The 27,029-nt window shown below is 41.9% G+C and overlaps 1 protein-coding gene across 1 annotated transcript; it reads right to left on the reverse strand.

The window, feature by feature from the left end:
- Window positions 1-3,624: 3,624 nt before the first annotated feature.
- Window positions 3,625-17,268, reverse strand: gpr146 (G protein-coupled receptor 146). Its single transcript, XM_083896370.1, has 2 exons — window positions 17,037-17,268; window positions 3,625-4,775 (listed from the first exon to the last, which is right to left on the reverse strand). The coding sequence occupies exon 2, from the start codon at window positions 4,732-4,734 to the stop codon at window positions 3,733-3,735; it is 1,002 nt and encodes a 333-aa protein (XP_083752496.1). The 5' UTR covers window positions 4,735-4,775; window positions 17,037-17,268; the 3' UTR covers window positions 3,625-3,732.
- Between the last annotated feature and the right edge of the window lie 9,761 nt (window positions 17,269-27,029).

The following is a 27,029-nucleotide window of genomic DNA, read 5'->3' on the forward strand; positions in this document are numbered from 1 at the left end:
CGCTGATGTGAGAAGCTCAGCCCGTACTGAAATAACAAACCAGACCCAGGCAGACAGGCAGGCAGACAGTGCACTCATCAGAATCGGGTGTTCTTTGATCATGCTTTCTTTGCTGGTTGTGAATATCGTGCAGTCAGTCAATTTGTGGTGCTTGCTAATTATTACCTTTGGGCCAAAAGTGTTTGTTTTAGCCCACATCTTAGTTATCCAGAAAAAAAAAAAAACAACATTTAAAACCTGATTAGATGTTAGAAGCGACGGCGTCTTTACGTTAACTGCTAAGTCATTCTTGAACGTAATTGCATCCACATCAGCCGCAGGGTAGTGCTGCAGCAACACGGTCGTTAAAATCACACTCATCTCCAAAAGTCAGCGAGATTGTCTTTCAGTTTGGAAAACGGAGTCTAACAGTTTGCATGATACCATTGATATCTGCACGAAAACATGATCAGTTGTCGAATAATTTAAATGGATTTTTTAAACGGACATTAAATGGACCATTACAGGCTTGGACTCTAATCCTTTGACTGCCTGTGTCCTTCTGTTTGACTTCCAATCAGACAGGAACAGTAAGCAGGGGGACTTTGAACTTCAAGTAATGATTAACTGTGTCAAAGTCCCTATTCAAAATGGGATAACACACACACTGTAGCTCGTCATGTAAACATACAGCTTAAGTTGAAAATAAACAGTCACTTCCTACTGACTCGCTGCAGATACGCATAATGACGGTGGGGCTGCGTGGGAGGAAGAACATTGATGGACGCTGTTTCACAACCACTTTGTGCTTCTTTACTTAATGCCATAAATAGTTTTAAAAACACAATACGTGGGATACAAACACATGACCAGCATTAAATCAGTGTCCAATCTTTTAAATATTTCAGTCAAAATGTTTTTATTACAATTATTATGATTTAACGTTTAATGTGAGTGGAATAAAAGCCGAGTGTCCACCTCCTTTTCTCTTCAGATTAATGGCCCCACATCGCTGTTAGTATCAGTCAAGTATCTGTTCACAGGACGTATATCATAAACTGTCAAAAACTAACAAACAAACAAACATAAACTGATTCCATGGTGCAAGAACAACGTTTTACTGTTTGTTTAATCACTGAGACGTGCCGGATCATGCATGTAGAGCTGCAACTAACGATTATTTTATTATTCGTAATCGATTAATCTGTCGATTATTTTCTCGATTATTCGATGAATCGTTTGGTCCATAAAATGTCATAAAATGTTAAAAACAAGTTGATCGGTGTTTGTCAAAGCTGGAAATGATGATGTTCTCGAATGTCTTGTTTTGTCCACAAACCAAAATGATTCAGTTTGAATAATTTGTTTGTTATGTGGAGCAAAGAAACCAAGAAAATATTCACATTTAAGAAGCTAAAACAATCAGAAATCTTGTTTTAATCATGAAAAAAGCTTCAAACCGATTATCCATTATCAAAATAGTTGGCGATTAATTTAGTAATCGAATAATAATCGATTCATTGATTAATCGTTTCAGCTCTACATGCATGTGATCGGCACAGTCTGCTGGTGTTTGGCAGGTGAATCCCTCATACTTTAGTGAAGACCTTTTTGATGGCTGCTGCTGCTGCTGTTGCTGCTGGAGCAGCTCAGTCAGGCTACATATTTCCACTGGACAAAAACCTCCCAAGCCACTCGTGATGTGTGTGCATGCAATTTCAGAGAATGTACATTCCACCTGCTCGGGTGTCTTCTCCATGACCCTGTGTGGACTTTACTGACCCCATGGGAGGCGAGAGATGAAAACACAGAAGCGCATGTTGACTAAGGCTGGCTTTACACGGCAACACTCCCAGGTGAAACCGACAACATTTATCAGATGTGCCTTTCGTCTAGACGGCGACGGCGTTTTTGCGGCTTAAAAACGCAAAAAAATTAAGCCACCCTCCAGAGTGGAAATCTTAAAAACGCTCCGATGAGCTCTGAGCTGCTCACGCTGGCTATCCTCCTGTACGCGTTGACGTCAGATCCATGTGCAGTACAGACAAAGACGCTCGTCTAAACGCAAAATAAAAAGGGGGAACGCAACGCCACTTTTGCGGTTTGTGTTCAGATCGTTGTCGTGTAAAGCCAGCCTAACATGTGATGTGATTTCAGCGGAGATCACAAGAGGTATACTCGTTATGTCTGAACCCTGAATATGAGCTTCATTATGTGTAAGTTTCTTATAGCGCTTGGAATACAGCTTTCTATTGACATGAAATGAGAACAAGTCTTCACACCAGCACCGACTTACAGTACAGCAACATGTTAGTACTGGTATCGGTAGAGAAAATAGCTTTAAGAAGTTAAACTGCAACATCTGAAGGAGACCGTTAACTTTGTACTTCACCTTTGAAATGTCAAGAACACATATTTACTTTCACTGCATGTCTAAAAAGGGGTAAAATCCGGCTCCGTCTTCTTCATTCAAGTGATCAAGGCCTCTAGCTTCAGGGGCGTAAGCGGTGCCGTTAGCTGTCAGCAAGTGCAATGTTGACACACAAAGGAAGTTCATTAGCGGTGCTAAGTTGCCGATTAACACACAGTTTTTCCTTGAGAACACAAAATAACTTGGCGTCGCTTGATAATTAAAGTTAATAGCTTACTGGTTCTGGCTGTGTGATTGTGGGTGAAAAGCATTATGCTGAAAGGAAATGATACAGAGATTCCAAAATACAAGGCCCAGTCCAGAAAAAGTCACACACTCTACTTTTTGTTAGCACTGTGTTAAGTCTTCCTCTGCATATCCCAAAAACTCTCAGTGGGGTTAAGGTCTGGACTATGAGGTGACCAATGTGTGTAGTTTACAATACAAATGTCTTTATGGTGCAACATTACCACATTTAAATATAACAATAATAATGAAAAAAATGCAGCGGGCCACATGAAATCAATTGAACCACGGACAGCGAGTTTGAGACCTCTGTGCTAAGATACAGCGATTAACACAATTTAGATGATCCAAATATTGAGTGCTGCCCTCAAGTGTAAAAAGGTAAGCATTGCAACAGACGTGTATGATAACGGCTATGGTAACAGCTGGATAAATGCACACTACCAAAAATAGAGCAGATGAAGAAGACGTGAGCTGCTAAAATAGAGGATCATTTTGACCAGAGGGAACGGGGTTCATATGTCAAAAATGATGACTCATTCCGTCATTTTTAGATTAGTCAGCTGACCACACAACACTGCTGAACCCAGATCTGAGATCATAAAAATGCTAATATTGTAGGAACTAATCAGAATATGACAGTATGTGACTTTTTCTTTGGCTGGGTCGTGTAAATCTGATAGCATATTGAGACTTTACAGTAAAAATTCAGGCAGTTGAGCATGAGCACGACACAGTGTAACACACAACAACACCCGAGCAAAGGCGTAATGATTGGGGGGGGGGGGGGTATCCGTGTTGTGTTGTTTGCCTGATTGTGTCAAATATACTGCTCTGAAACTAGAAGCCCACAGATAAAGAACTTCACTCTGTGACAAAAATAAGAACAAAAAAAAACAGCACTTAGTGGTTTTTGTTTGTCTCACTGCAGAACAGGATAAATGTGATCAAGTCCTGGAAGGTGACAGGAAATTCCACAGTCAGCTACGTCGCTCTGAACAGAGTCAAGAGCAGCAATGGAGCCCAGGGGGGTGGATAAGTGTCGGCTAGGCCTCGAGGGGATTGGGAGGTTGCTGATCTTCCAGGATTTGGTGATCTCACGTTACTACTTGCTGCACTGTAGAGGGTTCGTGAGGGCAAGACTGGCCTCCGCAGTGCAGCCGCCGGAGCAGCCGCTGGAGCTTGTTGGAGAAGTTCTTGTTCATCTGCCTGTACATGAGAGGCATCGCAAAACTGCTGGAGAACGCCAGCAGCTTAGACACACATCCCAAAAAATAATAAGTATTTAAGTAATGTGGGTTGCTTTGGTGCCCTGGTGCACCGGCTACAGTATGCACCAAAAGAGTCATATAATATGGAGTCCAGAGGACAAACTGTACACAGACTGAGGCTAACAGCAGCCTGTGGATAGAAGGGTCCAAACGAGCAGAGTCCTGATCCAGAGGCGTGGACTCCTTCCTGATGCGCAAAATCAGCACAAAGGCGTAAAGGACGGCCACAGCCGGAACCACGTAGCCGATGAACATCATGATGGCGTCCGCCGCCTCCTTGTTCTGCATTTTCGAACACTCGACCATCTTGGTGGAGATGTGGTTGCACACGTAAAAGAGCAGCGAGGAGAAGCTGGTGAGCACCGCGCCACCCCAGATGAAACCGCACACGTGTTTGGTGTTGTACACGCTGGACATGTACGTGCGAGGCAGCGCCCGTTCGATGTAGTAGTCCAGGCTGAGCAGCGTGGTGGAATACATGATGACCAGAGAGGAGATGTTGAAGAGGATGAGCAGGGTGATGTAGACCTCGTTGTTGTACTCCCACGCATACCAGTAGGTGAAGGTGGAGCTCAGCAGCTCCACGGGAGCCACCACGTTGAGCACGATGCCCGCGATGGCCATGTTTACGAAGTACACGTCCGGCATGGTCATGGACACCTTGTTGGAGAGGTTGACCACGACCAGCAGCACATTGTAGCACAGCCCCAGTGGGAAGCACACCAGGAGGTAGATCAGGGAGGAGACTGAGAGGATGAGGCTGAAGTCCTGGCAGAGGCGGATGTCCACACTGGTCTCCGTCTCATTGTAAACCATGCAGATCCACATCGCTGGCCTCTGACACAGGTCTAGTACGCTCAACAGGTCAGCTGCAGGAGGGGAAGTGAGGAGTGGAGAGTTAGAATCTTATCAGCTGACACCAACACTTAAATTCAATAGTTCCCAAACAAGGCATGACACTAAGGTCACATTGGACACATTCAAAATTGTATAACCCATTTTCAGGGATATGGTTTTGGACATAATTTCTCTCTCAGCTGTGAGCAGTACAACTCTAACAGTAAAGAAAAGATTTTATTAAATTTTTCTGGCTCAAGGAAGAATCGACACTGGGAAACTGGGCACAGTGGATGGCATTGATTTTGCTTATAAATATTCTGCATCCTCAAGAATTCTACTGTATAAATAATTAATAATTGTCTAAATTAATGCAAATGCTGGGAGAAGTCAAAATTTAAAATTTTCATTTTTAACAAGCTCAAATTGACATCAGATTGATAATCCTGAGAAAAGGGTTAGGGATTAGGCCTAAAGTGAGTTTCACACATCCACATTACATTGTAGTTTAATCGCAATTTGCCTTGGACACCAACTAAGAAGAGAAGCGTCGCAATATCGACAGAAAATGCAAAAACTCATGAAAATGCAAAAACAAAAACTCAAACTTATCTATGCGTGTGCCTGCAGAACTCAACGCTGGCCTGAGTGAGGCCTCAACACAAAAACACGTCAGCCACGGCACAGTCCTATTATGTCCAGGGTAACACTGTTAATTTCACTTGACTGCACCTGCCTGGCTGAACGCCTCACAATGTCGACATCACAGTGTTCCAATTGCCAGCTTGGGTCTCAAAAACCCACCGTTTCTCCTTCTTTGAGAGCCCCAGCGAGAGGTGCCCTTGTTCTGATGGAGGAATACAAGACAAATTTTCCCCCCGTTCCAGTCACATACAAGGACTTTGCTGCCTGTGCAGATCCGCTCTTATACTCTGCACATGGTCGAGCAGCATGATTAAGAAAAAGCTGAGTAAAAAGCATTTGCACCTCCCATTCAGGTTACTGCCATGTTGAAGAAGGGGTGGGTGAGGGGAGTGTTGGACACATGATGATGGACAGATTTATGAAGAGTGAAATGTGACACAGGCTCTGGTGAAGGGTCAGCGACGATTGAGAGACGGGGGTTGAAGTTCAGGGCAAGGTCAAAGAAAAAATGACCACGCACATGTCAGGAGCCTTTGTGTCCCGAGACTGCTGGGGCTGCAGGTTTCAAATGAGTTATGTAATACTCCCAATGCATAATTAACTGCACTCATTTTAAAGCTGCGGTGTGTAACTTCAGGTGATTTGTTGTTATTATTCTACCTCAGTTTAGTCTTCTTGAACATATATGTTTATTATTTGTCTTTTTTTTGGCATTTGAACATACATCTGTTGAAATAATGACGTAACAATATGACAATGACAAAAGCATAATGTGACAGAGAGGAATTCCCGCTACATCTCTTGCATTTCTTATCCAAACAGCATCAAAGTCAGCATTGCACACACTGGCTGCCTCAGTAAGTCACCTGTCAAGTTTGAAGCCTGTCAAGTGCACCTTCAAACAGTAATGTGATTAACAGACAGACAGACAGACAGCAGTTCCTTGCATTTATAGTTAAAATCTGCGTCCCTCATCTGAAAACAGGCCCCGTCAAGCAACAAGGTGCGTTCCATTTGTAGTGGGAATATCCAAGGTCATGGGGCGTTCATGTGCAAGGAAGTGGATTTCAAACCCTTCAAACTCTTCACCTATAGTAACCAAACCCTACATGGGTTTCCCGGATGGCTGCCACCACACACACACACACAACAACAACAAAAAAAGTCTGTCTGTATAATGGAAAAGCACCAAAAGGGAGCGTTTCCAACCTGTTTGCAGCCGTCTCGCTTCACTGTCTGTCATCACTCAGTCACCAGCGGACATCAGATCTAAATGTGGAACTAACAAACAGTTGGAATGCAATGTGTATTTACTTAAGTGTAAAAGTTATGCACAAAAATAAATCACTGAAATTGCTTTGGTCAGGAAGTTCATGAAGGCTATGGGAGCAGTGCAAGTTCCCCGGAGTTTATTCATTTTTGTGAGAACTTTCAACGTATTTTCCCACGTTTATGGCTGCAATTCACATGAAAACAAAGATGAATGAGTGACTGAATGAGTTTCTGGACATGCCTCCAATGAAGAAAAATAAATGACCGAGATAGAACGAAGTGTAAGACGTCAGTTTTGTTTTCGGGACGATGAGTAATGATGCCAGTAAAGGGGAAACATTCCTCCCTGCGTTTACTTACATAACTCCACTACAGAGGGGCTGTTTTGGCCTTGAGCCGCAGACACAGACGCACACACACACACACGCACACACAGTCCCTCCTCTATACTACTCCAATTGGCTGCAGTGACTATAGTGGAGGCTGGAGAGCAGAGCTGTACTGGAACAGGATCAGGAGGAAGAAAAGTGTAGAGTTACTGAGTCGTTCCCAGAACAGAAGCACTGGTCAGCCCTGACATAAACACGGCTCTCTAACAACAGCAGCTTTAGTGACTCATTGACAAAAACAGACCAGGACAAAATGGCACATAATTAAGCCGCGATGATTCGATGATTACGTGTTATTCTCTGATATTTTCTCTTTCGTAGATTGGAAGTTTTCTCACCCCATCACTCCTGCGACAACCTTTGATCACTTTAAAAGAGAGGCTGGCGATTATTAAAGAGAGCGCTCATCGCTTTGTGGTTGGCTTTCCCCCCATTCATCAGCACCTGCTGTAAGCAGACATCGCTGCCACCCTTTCATTATCACGTTGGCTCAGTCTGCAGCTTCCGACAGTTTGGTGTTTTTGCTCTGCTGGTGTCTAATGACTATCAAGGATTTTATTCAAATGAAGTCTGAACAAAAAAGATATGAAACAATCAGATAGCATCTGTATCATGTGGTGCAGACACTTGATGTTCTAATTTCTAAATCTAGAATCTGAAGAAATGCTTCCTGTTTCCTGAGCCTCTGTGGACAAGATAAACCTTGTATCTGATTCAAGGCCTTGACTCTAGACATAAAACACCACAGCTTCCTTTCAAAGATGTTGCGAGTTCACCCTGCACAATCTTTTACCAGGAGTCAAGTCACGGAGTGGTATGAGATTCTGCTGGTATGATAAACCAAAAGTTAAAATATCAGGGCGTGACGGTATTGTTGTGATCACAGCTTTCAAATGTCAACACAGTCGCCTGACAGCTCACACCAATCCGGATGAAACTCGACTCTAAAGGTCATATTATCTGATCTACATGTTCTCTCATGTTTGCACTGCAGTAAAATTAGAAAAAACAATGCGCTAATCAAATATTAACCATGGTGAAAACGACCATCACAGTTGGAGTTGTTTAACAGGAGTATAGTGTGTGCATGATCTTATGTTCTCTAATATAGCATTTAAGTAGTATGAAAGCTCTACACCATTTAAATACTCGACACCAATAGCATTTTAAAAGAAGAGGGACATTTTTAACAACTTTTGTATTGCTAGTTTGTTCTTATGTAATTCCAAACTTCTTTAATCTTGACTTTTTATTGTAGTCATCCACATGATCCACCTGTTACATTCTACGCAAGTGTTGCTGGCTGGGTCTGGCCCTTTAAGAGAGGGCGTGGCTTTCTGGGTAGTTTGTGTGTGATTGAGAAATGAGAAAGTGTACAAGTCAAAACTACGTAAGCCCCAAAGGGTCACACGTATACCTTTTATTTAGTTTTCCCGTGATTACGAGATAATTAATTCAAGATCTCGAGAAAACAAAACGACTGTCTCGTCTATTCAATCATTGCAGGAAACATCATTCAATGTCGCAATGTAGCAGGAGAAACCACATCACGTATCTATTCAAGATAAGGCCTGACACAGGCAGAAATAGCAAACTGCAAAGTTCTGACTGTATCAGATATATACAACACTTTCTTGAAGGACACAAAACTATTTCAGTCCAGTGACTGTGTCAGATGGAGTCTGTGCTCCAGTCATCGAGGAAGTACTGAACAAAAATGTTTCATTTACTGATTCTAGTGATTGAGTTAAACTGAAAACAACTACAAAAGTAACAGATTACAGTAACAGCATTACTTTTTTGGGTAACAAAGTTAAGTAACGCATTACACAAAAAATATCTGTAACTACACTACTTTACTAGACTATAGTACCGTGCTTTTCTGCGTTACCCATGCCGTGTTTGCCTGTGTGTAAAGTTCTGATCCGTTTAAGTGATGTTTGTGCATGCGTGATGCTTGTGTGTGCACTGTTGTCATGGAGATCGATTTGAGTGATGTGTGGATATGGAGACGCAGGAGAACAGGCTTTTAGCCAGCAGGGGGCGTCTGGACTGAAGATAATAAAATAATAAGAAATTAGACGCCCTACTTTTAGGCATGACGCCCTAAAGACGCCCGATTTTTTTCCTCCCGTTTCCCCCGGTAACCACCGAAGCGATGTTGTGATGACGCATGCAAAACCTGCAGCCAGCATGCACCTGTCTATACCCACTTAGAGTCTGTCTAAAATCTGTTTGGAACACCAATAAAAAGATTCCAACAAGATGCGAGTACACTGTGAAACAGCATCTATGAACTGCTGGAAAGTCTCTTTGTGCAAAACTAGGCTGCAAACAGCGCAGATTATTAACTCCCTGTGACAGAACTCTCTTCTCTCTCTCTTTGAGCAGTTAACTAAAGAGATCAGCTCATCTGATGCATCCTTTATTCCCTTAATTACATCGCTAAAACGTCTTCTACACAAAGATTGAAACCACGGAGTGAAAACAATGAAAAATGCGCTTTTGAGAATCTGTCAACACGTTTTACTAAGATCTACTCTGATCCCCTGTATTTCATTGCGACTGTACTCGATCCTCGTCATAAAGATCATTATGTATGTGTCATATATGGATGTGGGTCTGTGTTGGATCATATGGTTATATGTTATACAATAAACTATGTGAGCAGGCTAAGTGATATTTGTCCATATATCTACAGGGTAAATTAAAAAACGGGAAAGTAAAGTAATAAGTAGTGAAATTACTTTTCAAACCCATTAACTAGTTAAGTCACTAGTCACTTTATGTGTGCGTCAGAAAGTCCAAAGTACAAAACATTGATTTAGTGATATGTCGTTCCTCGTGCAACATAATAATCATTACACCAGGCCAAATATTGATATTTTACTTCACAATTTAATATATAGGCGCTCTAAAGTAAACAGTTGCTAGTTGCTGCCAGTTTCACTCGTCACTACTTCATGTCTCCACATGGCAGCACTGTTCAAATCAATGAGGGAGTGGAAGAAGAGGTCAAAGAAGGAATTTACAGTGGGATAATTGTGGAGAAAGCTACGTTAAGAGTTGCTCCATCCACCTTCAATACATAGACTTTATGCACTTTGTTCTCTGTGCTGTGAAATAAATAGAGAAATCCTGCACGTTTAACTTTTCACGTTAATGTTTTGTTTTCTTCAGTTAGACAGATATTGTGATGTATAACTAAATTATTGTAGTGCCGTGTAATGATCGTCACAGAATTGTTGGTATCGTGACGTTATTGGTATCTTGGACCATGTACCTCATGAAATGATATGATAATTCAGGCGGTGTGTGTGGTACAATGTTTGCTCTGCTGTATAAAAATAAAAGGCCTCTGTTGGCACAAGAGCTGGCCCAGTCTCATTGACGACGGCCAGTTACCGGCTACGAGCTATGGGTAAGTCGAGGTGCATCAGCACGGTACCAGATTCCCAAATATAGTTCATAACCAGAACTGGTAAAGTAACACAAACATCTCAGTTGCGTGACAAAAGCCGAGAGAATAAACATGCCTCAAAGATGATTAGATTGAACAGCCAAAACGAAACCACAAAACACCTGCAGCTGTTTTTTCTCCTTTCATTTCCCCCCCTTTACTTTTGACAGAAATCCGTCATAGCACTTTAATCTGAGGTTTAACAGTGGGACAGCAAACATGTGATCAGCTGGAACCTGATTTCACTCATAAAACTTAGAGAAACAAGTCCTAGCACACTAGTCACCACACTTTAATATTTCAAATCAGGTTTTTCATGTTAATCTTCTAAACAACCAGTGCTCTCTTTGCACCGCCTGCCTCAGATCACTCTGGGCGATACGCTCTGTTGTTGTGAAAACTGCTGCACTGCACCGCTGCACATTTTCCCAGCAGCCTGTGATAATGAAATCTCTAGTTTTCCACTCAGCAGAGAGGAAAAACAGGAACCGAGGTGAAAGCAAATGTCTACTTCTCCTCACTTAGAGGCACCACCACTTTAACTCAAATAAAGACATGTTTTTTTTTTTTTTCATTCAGATGGAGTTGATTGTTAACCAGATCACAATGAAAAGTTCGATTTACATGAGCCAACTTTCACATCCACATCACCCACATTTGTTTGCTTTGCAGAACCAGAGATTACTCAGTTCTGCAAACGGCTGAAAAGACCACAAGTTTCTCCCACAAATATATTACAAAACTTACAATTACTTAAAAAAGATCGTAATGTAAAATGAGAATTTGTTATGGGCCTTTATAAATATGTATTTAAGTTTTTAACCATTGTTGACATTTGTTCTGCATTTAACCCTAGATTCCTAGAATGTATGTAAGTAGACCTCCATTCATAAAGATGAAAGTCATACAATCCACCTCCTCCATGTTATGGCGCTTTTCCACCATACAGTTCCAGCACGACTTGGCATGGCACGGCTCGACTGTACTCGGTTTGGTATCATTTTCCATTACTATAATACCTCCTCAACAATGTGGATATGGTTGTATGAAACTGCAGTGATGTCGTTTTGTATGCCACAAACACACAGTGACTTGTTAACAGTTGTTTTTCAGTGTAACTGAATCTTTAGAATCACTTAAAGGGACACTGTGTAGTATTTATGGGTTTATATAACCCATAATCCACCTTTTTATACATATTATGTGCTCCTGCATTGTCTAGTCGCTGTATAATATTATTTGTTTCATTTTCGTAGTGTTTCAAAAAGTCATGTAAAATAACATGGTCGCGGGCCGCTACTGCATTGCCACGACGCCATGTTTCTACCGGAGCCTGTATAGACAAACGCGAGAGAACAAATCAAGCGTCTCTTTACTTGTAGCGGAAGTCCCGCCTCCTCTCTCTCCGCTTCGTCTGCTACGGCCGCGGTAGCTCGCCCTCTCCCTCGCCTCACGAACCTCATCTGCTGACACGGAGAAAGACGACGAGGACGACTTTTGACCGGATGAGGATACCGTAGCGCTCAGGGAAGGGAGGGGGTGAGCAGAGGAGCAGTTCTTTGTTTGCAACTCCTCTAGATGGCACTATAAACTACTTACTTCACCTTTAATTAAAAAGATTTGTTCACAGGATTGTTCAGTACTTCCTGCATGACCAGAGAACATCTGACACATTCACTGAACTGAAATACTCCTCTGTTAAATATTGAGATTTAATATTAATATTGGAGATTAACACGTTTTCAAGATTTTAAGTATTTTTAACTGATCTACAGTTTGGCGTTGTTCGCTTTGATTCATGTGTCTGACGTCAAGCTCATGACTCCTCCAGTGACGACACTCTCTGACCAATCAGTGGCCAGCAGTCTGTCGACGTCACATTTTAGTATTGGGTCAGCTCGCTTGGTCCTAAAAAAATCGTTGAACCGTGCTGAGCTGTGTAGTGAAAAGGCACAATACCAAAATTGTTGGTAGTTGCTTCACAAGTTTGAGGCTATATAAACTTGTGTTTTTTTTTTAAAGCATTTTTCAGAAGAAAAGCATCCTCAACAGATGTCAAGTATTTAGCGTGATCTACCCTTACACTTGAACAATAACGCAGCTCTGTTAATACCGGAGTGGAACCTTAATTAAAGCGGACTTAGACCGGAAGTTCCAATTAACACTGTTTTTTAGTGTGTATCTGCGTCATTACCTTGTTTAAGAAGCCCTGAAGGTTCTAAACAAACAGTTCAGCCACTGCTGAGAACGCTGTGTTTTATTGTAATCTTGGGCTCAGCGAGATCTCTGAAAAACCCGGTCCGGTTACATAAACAGCGGTTCTCCTGAACAGCAGATCCTCCTGCTCCGGGCACTAGTCCGGGCACATCCGGTTGTGTACATTGAACCGCAGAAGAAGAATAACGTCCGTTGTGGAGGTGTTTCACGAGCGACAGTGTCTTCTGACTCTGGAACATTGTTAAAACAATGTTTTGATAATGAGTAGCAGTGCATCCACCGTTCCAGAGGGGGGAGCTGCACCTCTGAGAGCAGGTGTGCTGATTACGTCACTTCCAGGTATTGGCCAATCACAAGACAGTTGGGAAGACTCTACACCGGCTGGCCAATCACAACACAGGCTGTCTTCTCGGGGCGAGATTTCAGTCTGAAACACCGCGGCTGAGACGAGCGTCAGTGAAGAGACATTTTGATCGGCTTGCTTGCATAAAATAGCAGGTTTTGGACCATAAATCCAAGTTAATATATGTAAGTAGACCTCCATAACTAACATATATGTTTTTGTATTTAATATTTATAATATTTAATGTATCAATATTTTGTCCGACTTTCATTTCAACTTTGCGTTTCTACAATGGGAGGAAAATGCATCACCCATGTTTATTTACAGTCCCTGAAAGTCAAGAAATTTCCTGTATTTATTTTATCTTTTATGCAACATTTTAAACACATGGGGGAAAACAGGGAAACAAGGGAAGTAAAATTAAAGGTGCAGTCCTTGAAACTACACGGCCTATGTAAATAAGAGCACTCTGAGCTCTCTCACAACCATGTGAGCAAAAAGGATTTGCCGAGTTCCTCTTGCCCGTGACTTTGACTGCAGCCCGAGACTGCGGGTTAAACCCCGTCTGAACTTTTTGCACCATTTCATGTCAGATGTAGTTAAGTTGTATATTCCCAGAGGGGGAGGCCCTGCTCCAGCATGCTTCAGCAGCCCCACCAAACACGATCTCGTAACAGTGACGCCCACATGCTTTGACGTCTCAGTGTTTTGAGGCCAGATCTCGCAGCCTGATGGGAGTAGTGTGACATACTAGGCCCACACCCCTCATATATCCTTACTGGAATTTACAGGCCCTTCTCAGAAAGCACTGGAGTGATGTCACATGACTCGCTGCTGATGTCTGCAGTCCCGCACAGTGCAGCGGAAAAAAAAAAGAAAACACAATCACACGAGTCACATGTGCGAGTGTTAAGTGGAATTAAGAGGCGAGGTGGGCACTTGACAAAGTGACGTTTGTTCTGCAGAACATTCTGTCGATTCAAAGTCGACATTTTTGACTAAGTGTCTTAAACACAAATGTACAATTAGAAGACTAGAGGCCAAGTGAAGCGCTCAGCTGTCTGTTCCTGGAAAGCAACACATTAGAGCTGTGTTTTCATCATGACACAACAACGTAGGGCATCAAGCTTTCTTTGAGAATTGACTGTGGGAGTTGAAGGAAGTGACTTTTTCTGTCGCCCAAACAGCTGACTGTTGTGGGTGGAGCTACCCTGACCGTACCATTTTACTACCAAGGTGGCCCAAGGGAAGGGTACCTAAGAATGAACTGTTCCACTTGGTGGAAACACGGCTTAAATGTTCAGTACCTTAGAAATAGTGACTGTAACTAACACTTTTCCCTTTGTAGTTACCTTTTCCACACAAATTGGAAAATGATGGCGTTTGCTTCAAAATTTGAAAGGCCTTTCTATGAAGTTCCTATAAAAGGCTTATTTTAAGATAAAAAAACTCAAACAATGTGTAGTTTGAAGCAGTTACACACTTATATAAAACATACTCATGAGGACTACAAAAACATTTCTGTCAGTAAACCCTCAAACATTACACACTGGAGGTTTAATTTAGAGCAATCACAGGGGTTCTAGCTTCAGGTGTATGCTAATCCAAAAACAATTTTCTAATTAAAATACTTAAGTTCTCGGAGGTTATTAAAATACTTGCCACTGCCTCGATTTTTGTGGAGATTAGTGTCATGTTTTTTTTTTTTACCAAATCACAAAACGATCCCTAGAGGTCTGAGAAAAAGTATTTGTTTCAAGTTCACAACAGCTATTTTACTTCAAAACCGTGACTCCTTCCCAAACACGTGTTTTGGGCCAAAATGTGCAGAAGAAGTTTCTTGGTGTTAAATGAGCAAAAATATACAAAAGGTGTCATGTTTTGTCCTCACGTGAAGTTCTCGCGTCGTAAAAGTCACGGTTGGACTCCGCGGCCTCACGTGTTGAAGTGTCACAGGCATCAGTGCAGTCAGAGTTCAACGGTCAGCACAAAGAAGGCTTACTGTCACCAGGCACACACACACCCTTTGGTCACGTGGACGGAGCTGACAGCAAGTGCAAAACCCCCAGTCCAGTAGCTTTTTAAACGTGGTGAGCTGTGACACTGATCCCAGTGATTTACCGTACATGGGAGTTACTCAGCTTTCGGGTTAACATGGCAACGCGATCGGGTGGAAATGTGACAGACCAGTCGCATACGTACAATATCACCACCGCTACTGGATTAACATACTGCTGCATATGCTTGACCTTGAAAGTGCTGAAGTGTCCACTTGTGAATTATGTGAAGAAGATATTTTGCCAAAGACAGGTGACACTGCCAGAGTATTAAAACGTATTAGTTGGAAAATAAATGATTTTTTTCACTTGGGCCTTTGGCAACAGATTCTTCTAATGACCCTGTTTGCATGAAAACAATGCATAAATAATGTTTTTTTTTTGTTTTACCTTCCATCTCCCTCTCCAAAGAGTCTGCATGTCTTCCACTGTCCTGAATGGTAGTGCAGTGTATAGTATATATAGGACAAGTAGCAATATTATACATATTAAACAACTCTTGCATTAATCACGATACAAGGTGATGATACAACATAGTGTGATATGTTGGGATACTACAAGCAATTGCGATTTACGCCCCCCCGAAATAGGCTAATTTAACAAAAACTACAAGAAAATATTGTAATGTTGCATGCTTAAAAAATATAGAGATTTCTAGTATAATGGGAGGAAGTGGAAAGACGCGGATCAGGTGATAGATTTTATATATCGATATATATAGTAGGACTGAGTAGTAATTTAGTAAAAATGTGGTCAGTCAATGGCAAAAGGCTGCAGTCTGATTCTTCCACTTGTGATGTTTCTATTATTTGTGCAAAACGCACACGTTGGAAACAACAACATCCTAAAGTTCTCGTCCTTGCCACAGGACATTTAGTAGTTTACTGTATGTTTGGACTGCTGTGTCATGTCGTCATGCTCAATAACATTTTAAATCTCGAATCGACAGCAGTTTTTTTTATTTACCTTACATTTGTGAAACATTTCTCTTTTCAAGAAAACGCGTGGTTACCGGTGTCATTTTCCTGCACATAAAACAAAAACAAATACTTTCTTCCACTCAAATTTGGACGCAAACATTTATCGCAATACTTACACTACCTGATATCACAAGTATATGACTATATGTCAAGTCAGGATAGATAGATAGATAGATAGATAGATAGATAGATAGATAGATAGATAGATAGATAGATAGATAGATTGGGGGAAACCGCAGACAGCTTGAAGGTCTGACTCTTTTTTATGCAAATATTTGATGTAAACCCTCTTTAGTTTTATGGACATGTGTTGCTGTTGAGTTGTCAAAGTGTATAGACAGATAGATATACATAATAATAATGATAATATTACTGGCCTTATTTTGCTGTATATCCGTTGTAAACAAACTCTCTGTGGATTATTCAAGTAAAAAAGCATTATACTTGTATTTTTGAATCACAACAACATACATTATTGAGGCTTTTTTTTTTACTTCACAGGTCTCTGGTTGAGGTGATAGAGGAAACTGATCCCGTGAGAAACGTCTTCAGGTGTCTTTCCCCAAAGCGTCCTTAAAATACAGCGGCGATCAGAATAACAAAGAAACACTTGTCTGTGTCTATGATCGTTATTGTTGTTATTACTGTTATTGCAGACAGTGCAGGTCTCTCCATCACACTTGCCTGAGCAGATAAAAAGCGTGGAAAGCTGTCATGGCTTTATTATTCTTATTATTATTCTGGCACTATTGTTGGCACAAGTCTGGCACAGCCTCCGTCTGCGCGTAAAATCCACCTCTGCTTTGCGACCGTGAAGATGACGACTGAGAGCACATCTTTACGCTTTGCGGAGAGAAATTATACAACTACTATTACAACTGCTACAACTACTACTACTACTACTACTAAAGAGAGTAAAAAAAAACTCACCAGAAACGTTTGGCTTTGGCTCGGTGACAGACCTACGGAGGCATCGGGTTCGGGTGCAGCATTTCCACTGGCATTTCTCGGTCGTTTCATTTGACAAACTCAGGGGAAACAGACGGTGAGGGAACTAGATCACTCTGCTGCTGCTTCTGCTGCGTCCTCATGCGCTCGTGTGTGGAGCCTCGACGCACAGAATTGATCCGTTTCAGCGCTCGCTTCGCTCCACATCTATCAACTTCACGGACTGAGGCTCGATCTGAAAAAAAGGGGGCCGTCCGTCCGCAGACTTTACTACTGCTGAAGTGCTGCTGAGCCCCACACTGTGTACACACGTGACCCTCCCCCACTGTCTCCTCTCCTCTCAGCTCTCAGAGTCCTTTGACTGCTGCGCTCTGCGCTCTCTACTACGTACCGGACGCCAGGCCCCGAATGGCCGCTTCTCGGCTCTGATTGGACGAAGGGCGGAGAGGTGGGGACAGAGGGCAGACCCCCTACCCCCCCCCCCCTCTGTCTCCGCCCCCAACACACTCACATAAACACACAAACACACACACACATTGTTGTTCATCGTCCAAGTGAGGACACTAATATACCATGAATTATCCAAACCTTAACCATCACGACCATAAACAAGTCTAAACTTAATGCTAATCTGAACCCTAAAACCAAGTCTAAATCCTCACATATGTACATATGTGAACAAGTAAAAAAACCTAATTATTTTTGTGTGCACACTTGTGTTTCTAGTATTGCTTTTGTATTTCTATAGATGTTTTTGTTTGTTTTGCATACGTTCTATGCGAATGCAGTACTATTTCCAACCCTGCTGCTGTAACACGACTTTTATCCAGTGTGGGATCAATCAATTCACCTAGACCTGCAGACCTGATTCTAAGGGGCTGTACACATGAAAACAAGATCGGGAGAATCTGCAAAATATTATTATTAATTTTAGTGATGTAAATACGTTAGTCCGACTGATATCGAGCTAGTCAGTCAGACCCTGGATAATGCGATTAATAGGGCCAATTCCAATTCCTATCTTAACCCTCAATCTTAACCCTCAAGCTCAACCCTTATCTTAACTGGCCCTCAAAACCAAGTGTTGAGGGTTATTTTGTCACTTAGAAATGGGACACCCCTTAAATGCAGATACGTCTTCAGACTGTAGGGGGCAGATAACGCGAAAGCTGCGTCCAGTCTGTCAACTCCAAAAAAGAAGAAGAAGAACACATTTACGTCACGATTATTTATTTATTATTTTATTTCAGTCAAGTTATTAGGTTGTCAGTTAGTTATAAGATGATACTCATACAAATACCACAACCACGGACATATTCAGCTGACAATTACCACACACCACGGCTTATTGAAAAGTAAACCATAGCAAACGATCGCTTGGCCACACCGGCCGGCAATTGACAAAAATAAATGTTACGCAACAATGACGTCAGTAATCCATAATATGGGCCTAAACTAAGATAATACAATGGTTTTCATCATTTTTATATCTCTATTAACAAAGAAAATACTTAATTTGTAGTGTACTCGTTTTGCTGCTTTTGGCGCCATCTTTGTTATGTGAAAACACACAATGCATTCTGGGTAGCCCTTGTTCCCAAGGGTGGTCTCGGAAAATCTCAATATTATATCAATATATTTTTCTGAGAATCGGGACAGCACTTGCACTAGAGGGAGCGCACATTTTTGAGATTGAGGGTTAAGATTGAGAGTTAAGCAAGGAATTGGAATTCACCGATAGTCCGATTACTGGACTGGAGTTGGACTTGGCGTTGCATGCACCCAGATTTCCTCCTCGGTCTTCGGCTCGAAAGTACAACACCATTTGCTGCTGGTTTTCTGTGACGTAAACGTCAACAGGAAGCTGATTCCATAGGTGCTAGCTAATAGAGAGATACAGCACCAGAGGCCGAGTCAGACATGCATGGCCTAAAAATCAGATACTCGGACTCTGCATGTTGTCCTTTATGATACTTAATGATAAGTTATATTTTCTTCTCTTTAGTGAGCTGGACAGCCAGCACACATACTTCATGCACATGCTCAATGTCTCCTTCTCTGTTTTTGGTGTATTTCTGTGCCGGGTACAAAGCTGCTCCACACATGCTATATTTCTATTTTTTTAAATCCAACTTTTATAATGAAAGACACAATAACTACTGCCATGTTTCCCCCCCCTTTACAGCGTCATAGAAACAGCAATAAAATCATGTTATAAAGTGCAGTATCTTGTGCCTGATTTAGTATGAATGATTTGCTCTCCACCGTATGCATTTATTACACTTTATTACTCATACTGGGGCCCCTGGGTTGTATTTCATCGTCTCACCGGTACCTGAAACAACAACAACCCCAGCAAAGCAAAATGTCTGCTGATCATAACAGAAACGAGAGACCTTTCCTGAAATCACAGAGGGCAGTGCTGAAAAAAGAATGAGGGAGGCAAAATATTTACTCAGTGACTAAGTTTGCACCTGTTGGCTAACTTTAGAATGAACACATTGGCTTGTGACAGGGAAACCATGATGCAGAGCTGAGAGCTTTTAAAGACATAATAGGTTATATTTCTGCTATGAAATACATTAAAGCTCACAGAGAGTGGTCCTGTTGCACATGTGAGTTATGGAGGTATACTTACATACATTAACTTGTTTTTATGGTCAAAAACCTCCTAGTTGCTGTAAACGAGGCGATATAAATCCTTCTTTTCTAATGCTGTTCCTCAACCGCGATATTTCAGACATAAATCTCACCCCCAGAAGACAGAGTGTGTTGTTATTGGCCAGCCAGTAGAGTCTTCCCAACTGTCTTGTGATTGGCCAATACCCTAAAGTGACATATTCAGCACACCCGCTCTCAGAAGCGCAGCTCCCCCCTCTGGAATGGTGGATGCACTGCTACTCATTACCAAAACATTGTTTTAACAATGTTTAAAAAGACCCAGAGTCAGAAGACACTGTCGCTCGTGAAACACCTCCACAACAGACGTTATTCTTCTTCTGTGGTTCAATGTACGCAACCGGATGTGCCGGACTAGTGCCCGGAGCAGGACGATCTGCTGTTCAGGAGAACCGGTGTTTACGTAACCGGACCGGGTTTTTTCAGAGATCTCGCTGAGCCCGAGATTACAATAAAACACAGCGTTCTCAGCAGTGGCTGAACTGTTTGTTTTGAACCTTCAGGGCTTCTTAAACAAGGTAAGGACGCAGATACACACTAAAAAACAGTGTTAATTTGAACTTCCGGTCTAGGTCCGCTTTAAAAACATTGGATTAATTTTACTTACATTAAAGGGATACTTCACCGATTTGAATGTGGCTTTGTATTGCTAGAATAGCAGTAGTATTTTTTAGAAAATCTTCCCTCCCTCAGTTTTTCTCTGACTTCCCTGAAAAATCTGTTTTCCCTTATCCAAATGTGCCCTACTGTGAGTCAAATGATGCGTTTTGCTCAGTGAAAAACTGAGGGAGGGAAGCACATTTTCTAAAGAAATACTACTGCTATTCTAGCAATACAAAGCCACATTCAAATCGGTGAAGTATCCCTTTAAGGAAAAGACACTTATTAGCCACATTCATTCAGTAGAAAGGACGGATCAAAATTTAGATTCGGAAAATTGCATGTCTTCAAGCGTCACTTGATATTGTTACTAACTAGATTTCGACTCTCCCTCTAGACTCTAGACAAGACAGGGAATCAGACCTTGCCTCCGTAGGTGGCGTGGTATCTCTCGAAAAGCTAGTGCCTATTGAATCAGTTTCCTGTCGAGATGGGCGGTGAGATGGATCGTGCTCTGGTTCTGTATGTTTTGTACCTTGTTGTACATGTTATATCCTGATACGAATTAGATCAAGTATGACTCCTGTGGTTGCTGTGTTGTCCGAAGAATTGTACATGTGTGAGTGCTGGTAGATTTCCTCCGACAAAAGTTTCCATGGTTACCGTCCTCTTCATTGTCACTTTTATCCAAAACATACTGGACTAGAAAGTGTTGTGCTACAGGAAGACTGCACAGTCAGCAAGTATGGTCCATGTGGAATCAAATTGTGTGTGCTGATAGGAGCTCGGCGGCCTGAAGTCGAAATGAGCAGATAAAAAAAATATACCATACATCACGTGGACCCAAGCAAACCTCGGAAAGTGTGACCTGTCCTTTGGATGTTCCTTCAGACGAAAAACTACTGAAGTAACATGCAACTTCAGCAATGGCTACAAAGCAACCTAAAGAATTATAAAATAGTCGGACAAAGCAGAGTTGGACAAACGAGAGTTGGACATAAATACAATGAACAGTGTCAAAATTGTCCTCGGTCATTTTGTGTGTGAAGTGCATTAAACTGTCCATGCTTATCAGATAGGACGATATATGGACCAGCATTTAATGGAGTGGAGATAAGATTCAACAATCAATCCTGCCGACCACAATTTTAAGACTTTACTACTATCCCGTTAATTCTCCCCAGGACAAGAAACATCTGGAGAACTGGAACAGAGTGCAGAAGCTGATGCACATGTCTCTGCTGTGCTGGAGGGCAAATCTGTGTGCGTAGAGTTCGACTCTGACACAGTTGGCACAGATGTTCCTCTTCACTGTGGTCCCACCTGCAAAAGTTCAACTGTTTCTGACACATGTTAGGAGCAGCGATTCACAAAAGCAACACCAGTGTTTTGAATCACTCCTAATTTGCTTGATTTGAGATAAGGAAGACAGAGAGTTCCCAGGTGTGGTAGCAGATTGCAGTCATGCATGCCAAACACGCAGCTATCTGTTCTTGTTGTCACTTGCTGTTTTTGTGCAAAGTCCAAGTTTCTAGAACAGACATCGTTTGGATGACACAAAACAAAACACTAGTATCCAGGGACATCAGCGGGTTCAAATGGAAGACAGATACATAATAATGAGGTTTTTGCATCCACCCATTATCTTTGTTGCTGATCTTTTGCTTTGTGGGAGCTGCAGTCAATTCCACAAAGAGCTGACACTGTTAGAATCCGGAGAGGTTGCTACCCTCTTTTTACGAAGTGTTGTCATTAATACTATGCATTAGAATGACAGAATGCCTTTGTGATGCTCTAATACGTTGGCTGGTGTTTTAGGAAAAAGATGAAGGATTATGATGAACAGTAACATTTTTATTATTCTGTACTATCATATCATAAACCTCACATGGATGTTACCAACAACCATGGAGATCAGTTGAACAGGTGTACCCAATAAAAAGGCTGAGATGATTTAATTCTTACACTGTAGGACATACAGGACAATATAATGCAGACCTTTTACTAGGTGGTGATGAGCAGCAGCAGTGCAGTTAGCCGGTAAATGTCATGTACATTTATTTCAGGCATGGTACTTTGTCACTGGAAACCTATAAAAGCCTATTTGATCCTAGCTAAGCTTTATCCGGATATAAGCATGACACATGCAGTGCGGTAACATCAGGTCTTAATCTGCGCTTCACTGTGTACACATCCGTCTCTTAATTTCCTGCCCTGCACCTGGGGTGAAGGCAGGATACGGCAACAAAGTCCTGCAAGTGAGACCTTGAAGATCCAGCCTCGGAGGCAAATATTTCATTAAATGCATGAGAGTCGTCTCTGTGCAGCTTCAGCTCTGAGACTCCGCGCAAGATAATGCAAAAAAAGTTCCTTGGCCTGCAATTAAAGTGAAAAAAGATGAGCATTGGAATGCACACTGTCACAACAAAAGCCATGGTTTATTGGGTGCACTCATGCAGGGGTGTTTCAAGGGATTACAAAAAGGGACCTGGGGCCCCCCTGCATTAAACTAAACCAAACACTTTGAACCCTGGCATAACAAATTTATTTAATGCAACATAATTTCACTTCACTTTGAAAACTCCCTGAAGCGTAAATGAGCTTCATGATTCATACAATGTAGCTGTGCAATTAAAAAAAAGCTTGTGGTAGCATGCTCATGGTATGAGGCTTCACAAAGGGGCGTTTCCACTCCATAGTGTCATCTCCTGTAAACAGATGATGATTGATTTGAAGGGAGTTTGCACCAAATTTACGTAGCTATGGATTCAAGCAGTTAGCTGTTTAGTTGCCTGTCGTAACCATAGTCTCCATATAAAGATGGACTTAGTCTCTCATGAGCTATTGTCGAGTTGAGGTGACGGTTTGTGAAGGTTTTCGGTTCAAGTCCCGTATCCGCTAGTCTACATTTCAATGGGTCAAAAAGGGTGTACCCACTCATGGGCCACTACATTTTTCTATTTTTGTTGATGATGATCTCCATCAGGTGTGTTCAACGGGCAAGAACAACCCTGCGGTCGGTGCACATACTGTACATGTACTGTATGAATGTGGGAGTGAATGGCAAACCTGTCTTGTAAAGCATACTTGAGGGGTCATCAAGACAAGAAAAGTATTTACCTCTTCCTGAAGCCAACCAGGAACTTAGAATATTCCAAATAGCCACAAGGGGGCCACTCATTGGTTGCAAAAAAACAAGGCAATCGGAGATAACAGACTTCACCCCATTCACGCAACAAGCCTCTGGCGGCCTCTGTTGATCATATTGGCAAGTGTGGAAGCACAAACAAACAAACAGACAGACAGACACTCACAGTGTGAGCCACTAAAAACAATACTCCAAAGAAGTGACTAAATGGAAGTTTATGGAAAATCAGTCAAATTGTGAATGTTGAGGATTTACCAGAGGAGCTGTTTTCTATGGTTGAGGTCATGACTGGTCACCACTTGGTTTCAAAAAGCAATATAACGTGATGCCCAGAGTGATAAGTGACCCTAAGGGATGTTGGTATTGAAATGATTTCTTGTCCGCAGTCATCAAATCATCTAAAAAGCCATTAGCGGAGCCTCAAGTCTGTGGTCATGTTTTTCCAAAAAACATCAAAAATCATCAAAATGCAAACATTATAATTAGAATCATGTTAATTTTTGGACCAAATTTGCTTTGTCGTGTCTGTCAACACAACGTGGCAGATTAGTGCGATGGAAACATTATCATTATTTACTTGCATGTGCTTTAGCCTTCACTTATGTATAAGCCAATCAGAAGCAAGCGATGGTCCGTGAAAAGTAAGGAGAACTTGGAAATTGGTGAAAGCATGTTTTATAGTGCACATGAGGATTGAAATAACACTAATAAGTTGAGAAAACCTTGATTGTTCCAGTGTGACAGGTTTATACTGCACACAATAAGAGGTTTAGAGTGTAGACTATTTTCAGTGCTCCATGGTACGTGCTGTAGGTTTGTTTGATGACACGGCACTGCAGATTCAGTGTGAGACAAAAATTGGTGGAAAATCACCACAGAGGAAATTAAATCTCTCCTCAAGTCCCCGTGAAATGAAACACCTCTTATTTCTTGGGTTTTATCTCTTCTTCTCAGTGGCACACACAGACGTGATCCTGCAAGACAGATTAAAAATGCCTCCGTGATTGCTTGTTGACAGTTTTCCTTTTAAGATAAGAGGTTTTAACCCTTCCAGAGTATGTGCTCTAATGCTTGCTTGCATGCTTGACTCTGCTCCTTTCATATCTGCAGGTTTAAATCAGTCAGAAAAGCACAGGGAGTTACAGTCTTTGGCCCCAGGACTTATTCTGATAGTTTGTACCAAAGGCTGATATTGAACTAGGGAAAAAGGTGTTTAAATTTGCGAATGTCTCTTCCTGGAACCTTCAGATGTAACTTATCTTATTATGCAAAATCAACTTTTTAATAATTTAAATCTTTATATTTGGGACTCTGGATGCCCTATCAGTTGGCAAAGATGACTCACTCATGTTTTTGTGGTCCTCCTCAGTATAAGTACAGGAGATGAAACACACGATGTTGACTTCCACACTCATTGGGAAATTTCTAGAATTGTTGTCTCGCGGAGCTCTGCTTTGTTTCCGTAAAACATGCGAGAGTGCTGGCGAGGGCAACAGTATCCGAAAACCAGAAGCCCGCGAAGTCGGCAAAAAGTTATCTTCTTGGCTCCACAGTGCAGCACAGAGTTCTACACAAACTTCCAGCCTCAGAGGATTTATCTGTCCATTGAATACATGTTATATATGACAGCAATGTGCCTGCTAGAGCAAATGATCACTTACACATCCAAATGCTGTTAGCTCCCGGTAGCCTCTGTGGCTGTAATTTCATGTGCCTTAAGTTTCGTTTTACTTTTTTGTTTGTTTGTTTGTTTGTTTGTTTGTTAAGGTGGACCTAAAAAGATGCTACTAAACAGAGCATTCAGGGCTGTTTTGGCAGGGTGATTGAACTGCTGTGGTGCTTCATCCTTATGGTATTTTGACCAAAGCATGTCAAAGACAGTTCATTAGGACACCAGGAAACTAGGTGAGTGGAGAAATAGGGTATAATATGTCTCCTTCAAAAGGTTCCGGACTCATTGGACATCTTCAGATGGTCTGCCAATTGCACTTTATATTGATTTTATTGAAAATGTACTGGTTATGTGGCTATTCAAATAGTTTAAACCTTGTCCTGTCAATAACCTGTATTGACAAGAAAATTTACTGCTGCCCGTCTTGGGTTAGGGACACTTTTAATCTCAATGTTTGTTTCCCTGGTTTAAAAAAAAAAATAAAAAAAAATAACATAACTTCTATTTAATCCTTGGTTGCATGTTTAAATGGGGAACAAATATTTATTGAGGCTGGTAATGTCAGTAGCCAGGATGTGGTCAGTTGCTGCAGCAGCAGAGAAAGTGAGCGTTTGTGTTGGAGCTGGAGTGGACCACGGGTCTAAAGGACTAAATCACAGTTTATCCCCAATCAGGCTCTGAAATCTGCTCCTATTCCTGGAAGCCACTGCAAAGCTCCACTCTGCACATTTACCGCACCCCCCCACCCAAGGTGCATGACGACATATGGGTTGTTTACAAATGAAAGTCAGTGCATGGCCTTAGTCGGCCCCCCGGATGCATATCAGCTGTCTGCACAGTCACTTCGGCACCAGATGGTCATAGACACGTAATGTCTAACTCTAATGTCTGTGGACGCACTCAAACCGACCGTGACAGTATTTACCTCACAGGAAGTTTGGACCTTTAACACCTCAGTGATTTAAAAAAAAAGAAATGGGTTAGGGTTAATCTTTAGTGGAGAATAAGATAAAACAAGGCTGCTAAATAGTGCGGTGAAGTGAATGCTGTGCACACGCCTTCATGCTCAGAGGTCTGGGAGTGCACATTAAGCTCATTAAGTGTGTGGTGGAGATTATAGTGTGTTGACCAGACTCCAGTGTCCAGCCAGTGGCTGAGCCATCTTCTCATTTTCAGCAAGAGGAAGTGTAGGGAGGAGGAGGAGGATGTTTCACTGATGGCAAAGTCACGATTTGTGCTAACACGAGCATCCAAAAAAGTTTATATAACACACACAAGAGAACAAACGCTTGTTTTTGTTTTGCCGTCACGTCTGACTCTGCACCACACTGGGGTCTGTCATCCTGTCAGACGCCTTTCCTGGAGAAAAAAAAAGGCTTCCCTGTGGCAAGATGTGTTTCTGTCACCAGGCTCGACTGTGGAGACAACGCGAGCATGTGTTAGTGCGTGCGAGTATCTCAACTCATGGAGACTGCGACAAAAGGAGAAAAGAATCTCTGCTGTTAGAGCCACGACAATCTGGAAGGGCGAATCACATACTCAGATTCTTCATATCCAATGTTAGGGTGCATTCATTATTGGTCACATATGTAAACTGGGAAAAAAACAATCTTGTTATTTCTACATCATGGAGGATTGTCAGGTTAATGTTCATCTGCTGTGCTGCACTGGTGATTAGTAGCACTCCATCTCACATCTGGACGGTGAGATGGATCATGCTGTACATCTCGTCTCTTTGTCAGACCAAGTGAGGTCTTCTCTGTAGTTTTAGCTTTTGCCGACGACATTGTGTTGTTTGTTCTTTACCGACAACGGTGCTGCTGTTTATATGTCATCTCATTCTACTTCTGGGTCAAAGAACAGGGAGGAAATTTTG

This window comes from Microchirus variegatus, assembly GCF_963457635.1.
Source record: "Microchirus variegatus genome assembly, chromosome: 10".
NCBI classification, from domain to species: Eukaryota; Metazoa; Chordata; class Actinopteri; order Pleuronectiformes; family Soleidae; genus Microchirus; species Microchirus variegatus.